The sequence below is a fragment of the Sorghum bicolor genome, chromosome 9, assembly GCF_000003195.3.
Source record: "Sorghum bicolor cultivar BTx623 chromosome 9, Sorghum_bicolor_NCBIv3, whole genome shotgun sequence".
NCBI lineage: Eukaryota > Viridiplantae > Streptophyta > Magnoliopsida > Poales > Poaceae > Sorghum > Sorghum bicolor.
In genome coordinates this window covers 18,274,906-18,281,716 of record NC_012878.2, presented here as the reverse complement: position 1 = coordinate 18,281,716, position 6,811 = coordinate 18,274,906, and the positions used below count along the sequence as shown (strand labels likewise).

Below are 6,811 nucleotides of genomic sequence, written 5' to 3'. Positions count from 1 at the left end.
TAAGGGCATCACAATGCTCGGCATGGGGCTTACAACAACCAGAGAGCAATGAAACTCGGTGATGGCGGCGGCGGCTTGCTCTTGTGTTCACTGAGTTCCAAAACGGCGTCGTGGAGCAGGTTGATTGCCTCTGGACGCTTGTAGATGGAAATAGAGACGCAGTGAGGAAAGGCCAAGGCTAAAACAGGCTCGGGAAAAATCAAATCGCATGGAAAACGGGATTGGCTCTTTCCCATACGGTGGGGAAACCTGCTTGGTCACGTTCCAGGAAGAAGAAGGGAGCTGGTGACGCTGACGTGCGGGCCTAGAGTGGCAGTGAGAGGAAAGGAGGGAGGGGGAAACCAAGTTGCGTGGGTGGGTTTGTCTTTTTTTTTCTTTTTTTTCTATTTTCTACTTTGTTTTCTAAAGTCTTTTTGAAAAGAGATTTTAAATCCTTTTTGGAGATAGACAAAATACATAGAGAATAAACAAACAAGCAAGTAAATAAATAAATAAATTCCAGCATGAATGCACAACCATGTTTCTAAACTTATGATAAATTTTAATTTTAACAAAAATATTTATTTACTAGATTAAATGCCCACCAAAAATGCTTAATTAAATCAAATGAAATACTATTAATTAAAAATCTGATTTTGGGTGTTACAAGAAATTGCCTCTGTAAATCAATTAACACATACTGTTCACATAAGAAAACCGCCTATGTTAATGCTCTATTTACAACCGCCTGTGTCAATCGATTAACACAGGAAGTTCACATAACAGAACCGCCTGTGTAAATGGAACATTAACACAGACAGTTTTCTTATGTGAACCGCCTGTATAGACCTATTTACACAGGCGGTTTTTAATTCTTGCCGTACAATTTTACAACAGATGCGCATTATAACTAAAACCGCCTGTGCAAAGTTTTTGCCCCCGTCCAGCTTAGAGCATCTGTGTACTAGTGAAGGATAATTAAAGTTTACAATTGTTTTATAGTGAGGCAAGAACAAAAATTTGATATGACTCGAATACAAATAATAAATCGCAAAATTAACAATTTACTTGTACTAGTGTTGGTTATACAAGAGTGTTACCTGAAATCATCTTAAAATTATGACACTTAATCAATGCTCAATGCAGATATTCTAAAACCCATACCAAATTACACTCATAGTACACTGTAGATGCTAAGTTAGCAGTGAAGCCAGATGGTACCTACAATTTCGCCAACCTACATGCAATCAGATTGAACGCAATTACTAGATTCATGAAGACATGATCTGCCCTTGCTCCCTTAGAAATTCATTTCCAGGGTTAGTTGCATGACATTGTCTAGAAATACATTATTTCTACAAATGCTTACTTCGAGATGTTTCAAAACCGTCGCTGGAATCAATCTTGATCCTCTCTGGAATTTTTTTTAGCAGTGACTACTGCCTACTGGCATAGACGATCGCATTTTATATGTTTCTTTGACACAAATCGAGTTAGAGAATAGTAGTGCCAACTGCGAAATAACATACAAACTGGAATGAAAAATTCTAGAAACTTGTTCTGGAACATCATGAATTAACACATATACCAGATAAGCATGTAGCAAGTTTTCTTTTTTCATACATCCTGGTGTCCTAATTTCTATTTTTCATCCACACCCCTAGAAATCATGTGGGTTAACGTGAACGGTGAAAACCCCAATTGATAGAAGCGCCCGAGACCCACACGTCCCCGTCCATTCAGTATGGAACGTCGTCGTCCTGCACCCGCCTGCAGCGAAGTCCCTTCACGTCCTTCTTCCAGAACACATCTTCATCGTCATTGCCACAACCATGGGTTTCTTCTACACGTTCACGCCTGCCTCGCTGACATACTTGTTTGAAAGCACGGCCAACATTCTTCTTGACCATCCGCGATCTCGACCGGAGGTGCCGCCAAGCCATCAATAGCATCGCCGTCTTGAATTTTCTTGACAGCGCTGTCACAGCAGACGGCGGCGGTGATGGCACTGGGGTATCCAACTGACGGCCAATAACGTACCCGAATGGAAGCTTCCGGACGATCTTCATGGGAGAGGCAGGGGGAGGGCGTTCAATACTGCCGGTTGGGAAGATGGGCGGTGGCGGGCTGAGCCGAAACGACGGGGGCTCAAAGTCGTCGACGTCGACGCCCGTGGAGAAGGAGCGCAGCTCGGAGCTGTTGGCGGACACGAACGTATCCGCATCGCTGTCCACACGCTCACGGTCACAGACGACTCCATCATTTTTCTTTTTGTTTTGGCTGGGATCGTCCTTCTTGGCAGTAGTGGCACCCCAAGAGAACGATCTCAACACTAGGGGGATGCGCTGTCGACTGTGCTTCAAGGGCAGGGTAAGTAACTTCATTACCTTCTTGTTCATCTTCTTGCGTGGCTCTGGCTCTTCGTTGTTTGTTGATGGCATGGTGGAGCGGCGAGAGCCATCGTCGGAACTTTCGATTGCGTGGACACAGGCAGGGGACGAAAAGGTGTGTCTCCAGAGAGACCTCTGCATTCTCTCTCTCTCTCTCTCTCTCTCTCTCTCTCTCTCTCTCTCTCTCTCCGAGGAAGTCACAACAAACAATGGAAGGAGATGCAAGAGTGCGAGTCGGTGAAATAAATAAAATGAATGAAGAGGGACAAAATACGCCAGATTCGATCAGATCCTCTGATATCTTATATCTAGGTGGATTATGTTTTTATGTGGGCTTATAGAAACCCAGCACGATATGATTTGCGATCAGATGAGGAAATGGTTTGTGGTAAATAAACGCTGACATTAATTTGGGTTTAAAAAATGGGTACGACCCATTTGGCAGAGTGAGATTGCCAAATATTCAGTAGTAAATGATATCCATATAGTGTGCTCACAAATATACAAAGTTATAAACGATATCTTATACTAATGTTACGTATATATCCATCTACTCCTATTATTATACTATAAAGAAATGAACAAATTGCAAAATGCAAACCACTCTGAGGACTCCATGTCTCGTCCCTTGTATGGGTTCGGAAAATCATCTAACACATGCCAATTCTTTGTACTGAACAGATGATGGAGGAACTTTACCCCGAACGTCCAAAACATCATTCGACACACTATCTCTGCCATTAAAAGCACACTCTCAAGTCTCAATACGGGATGCAAAAATCATACTACATTCTCAATTCTCACATTGAATGTCGGCACTTAGTCGCCACGGCAAGTGTAGTGTGTTTGATCGGAGGACTCCGGTCCTCCCAAGCCCTAGCAACTTCCAATCCTCACGAGCGCCCTCGGCACAACTGCCTCCATTTGTCTATTGATGCTCAACAGTGAGGCAACAAGTCAACAACCAACACGGCACTTAGCGATCAACATCACCGCCCTTCCACACTGTTATGAAATAATGTAATAATAGATCGAACATGAGACACAAATTTTTACATGGAAAACCCTTGCGAGAAAAAACCACAGGCACCAATTAGCGTTCTTCATTATATAATGAGTGTTTACAAAACGCAAGGAATAATGAGTTATCTCTCTCAACTCTTCCCATACGGCTTGTAGATGTATTTATAGGACGGACTGACTGTAGTCAAATAAGAAACAAATCTACTAATAAACATAACCCGAACCGTGAGCCATGTATCCATATAGTACTCACTTTATAATTCGGATCATATTCCAACAAACTCCACTATTGATATATATTAGATAGGCACACAGAAAAGTAATCCGCAATCGTACAAATATCGGTGAGCACTGTACCCGGGAGATAATTTAGAGTACCATTATTTATTTATCCACTAGGAGAAAACATGTATCTGACTAAGCCAAATCTATACTTTACCCCTGAGCTGCAAGACAAGATAGTGAGATATAAGCGATATAGAGTGAATTCCTTCGTCAGTGTTCCTCTAAACTGTGGTAAGCTGTGTAACTATTGTTCTAAGGGGAGCACCTAAGAAAAAGAGACACAATAGAGGATGCTTTACCCTGGCACAATATTTCCTACCTTACATCCTAACAGGACGTGATGTAACACCCTAAAAATTTCACTTTTTTCCAAATAGGCTAATTGATTTAATTATTTGATGTGGACACTGAGAAATAGTAGGAAAATAAATTTTATTGAAATAAAATCCACTATAAGGTCTAGACACATGTATGTGCATTCATGCTGCTGCATATATTTTGGTTGAGTGGAGTTCTTTCAATTCAAATTGGTTTTACAAATTCTTTTCAAAAGGTTTGAGTAAAAGCTGGAAAAATAAAAAGGAAAAGATTTCCTCTTCCCCTCCTTGTCTCGGGCTCGGCCCACTTCTTTCCTCCCCCCGCGGCCTGCTTTCCCCCTTCCCCTTTCTTTCTCGCCGCGGCCCAAGCGCCAGCACGGCCCAGCCAGCGCCGTGCGCCTCCTCCCTTCTCGCAGTAGCCGCTTACCCGCACCCCGTGCCACTGCCAAGCGGGCCCCACCTGTCGCTCCTGTCTTCCACCTCGTGTCCGAGCCGGACACGAGCCGAACCGCAACCGCGCGCGTGTTTCGCGCGAGCAGTCCCTACCCCGTCGGCCTCTGGCCCTTTATATACTGCCCGAAGCCCCTCAATCGCCTAAGTCATCCCGAGCCGCAGCCGCCGCGTCGAATTTCACCAAAGCCGCCGCCGAGATCCGCATCACAACCAATCCGTCGTTGCAGCGCGTCCCGAGCATCGTGAGCAGATTGCCGAGCTTCGGAATCGCCTTGCGAAGTCGCCGGAACTCTCTTATTTCGATTTTATGCACCGTGCTCAACGCTAACGATCGCCGAACTTCTCTCCAGGTTCGCCGTCCACCGATCATCGCCGCAAGCTGTAGCCGCCCACTCCTTGCTCCGATTCTTGCCTCAGGTGAGTTCGCGACAAGCTTCTAAGCGTCCCGATGTACTCGGTCTATTCTCTACCGCTTTCTAGCCCCGGCATGGCCAACTCCGGCCGACGTCGACCATGGAGCCGCCGCGTTCTGTCCATCTCCGGCCGGCCAGCTCCCCTCCCCCACCCCAATCTAATCTCGGCCTGAGAATCGAGATCCAACAGCTGTCAGCGAAGGATACCCCTTCGGCTGTTCGTTTTGCAGAAAAACCCCCGAGGTTTTTAAAGTATAAACCCACGGTCCGTTTACGCTTTCTCCGTTTACGCCTTCCAAGTCTGAAAACGTATTTTTCCACCACACAGTTCAAAAACAGTTTCTCAGATTTACAGTTTTGCCATTGAATCTATTTTGCTCATAAAATATCCGTTTTAACTCCGTTTTGATCCGTTCAACTTGCGTTAGATTCGTAATCACAAGATCTACATGATAGTCTCACTGCTTTACAAATTCGAAACTTTTTATTTTCGTGATCCTATTTAATTAATTATTTTATCAAAGGAAATCTTAGGAAAGTCATAACTTCTTCGTTATAACTCCGATTTTTGTGAACTTTACGTCTGTGTGATCGTAGAGCGATGTAGATTCGTTTTATAAACTTTTTATCTTTATTTATTACTGTTGGTGTACTGTTCTAATAATAGGCTTGATTGCTTTGTATGATTGTCTCTGGATGATTGCTGTTAATGTGGTGATTACGATTAAACGGTGAGCAGTTCGTGGGTGAACAAGAGTACTTCTACGAGCAGGATCAGCAGGACCAGTGTGATCAAGGCAAGTATAGCATGGGATCATCCTTGTTTCCTAATAACGTTAATCACTTAATTCATATTGCATGTGTCTCCTTGATAAGGATTTCCTAGTATTGATCTTATACCTTGTCACCTATGGTTATACATTGGGTAACTTATGCTAGTGCTCCACTAAACCATGATCTTGTAAATTGATTAAAGGATTATGCAATAAACATTAAAAGATGACTTTTTAGCAACGTTGGGAAAAGAGTGCTGGAGCATTGGGCTATCTTATGGTGCTCTAGTTTCTCTCCATAAGGACTTATCTGTATCTGACCATCCGGGACATACAGTACAACTGTGAGGGCTACATGGCTCTGGCTTTAGCTCAGTATGAGGACCTTTTATAGCTTGTTAGTGGTTACCCTTGTGGCGCAAGTGGGGGATAGCAGACCGTGGATTCCTGCGGGTGAGTCACACGGACTGACTAACGAAACCTAGCGGCCCTAACTTGTTAGACAAACCTTTAAAAGGCTTCATAGTGAACCCTGCCGGTCTTCCTTGGGAGTGGGCTAAGGGGCTGATCACGTCGGGCGAAAGGGTAAATCACGACTCACGGTGAAATTGTACAACCTCTGTAGAGTGTAAAACTGATTTATCAGCCGTGCTCACGGTCACGAGTGGCCTTGGACCAATACAAAATAAATGAACACTAATGGCAATTCATTAAATGTTATTATTGTTAATATGTTGTTTATGCTATTCTTTATTCACTTTACCTGATCATGAGTTTACTTCGGGACTTGACAACTTGACGCTACTCATATGCTAAAATTGTGACAACTAAAAGCTACATGCAGTTGAACAAGTGTCTAACCTTTGAGCCTCATGAACCCCCTATTATACTTGTTAAGTACGAGGTGTACTTACACTTGTTTATTTTCTTTATTTGGATAAAAATCCCGGATGGGTAACAGATGGCATGGGTAATGACTACTATCAGTACTTCCCTGAGGATTTCTAGACTTGTGGTCAACCAGTTGACGTGCCTGTGTGTTGGAGCTTCCATGCGAGAGTTATCTTTTATTTTCCGCTATATTTATGGAAAGACTCTGAGTTATATCGTTATGTAATAAACACTTGTGATGATACTCCCTATAATTTGTCGGCTTATGTGTGATTGATCTCTGGGCA

At 43.4% G+C, this 6,811-nt stretch overlaps 1 protein-coding gene across 1 annotated transcript; it reads right to left on the bottom strand.

The window, feature by feature from the left end:
• On the bottom strand, positions 1,561-2,686 carry LOC8066737. Its single transcript, XM_002439474.2, has one exon. It carries the CDS (start codon positions 2,508-2,510, stop codon positions 1,719-1,721), a length of 792 nt encoding a protein of 263 aa, XP_002439519.1. The 5' UTR covers positions 2,511-2,686; the 3' UTR covers positions 1,561-1,718.

What these genes read in the sequence shown, in the direction of transcription:
- LOC8066737 (XM_002439474.2), bottom strand. Translation starts at nt 2,510, where the DNA reads ATGCAGAGGTCTCTCTGGAGACACACCTTTTCGTCCCCTGCCTGTGTC.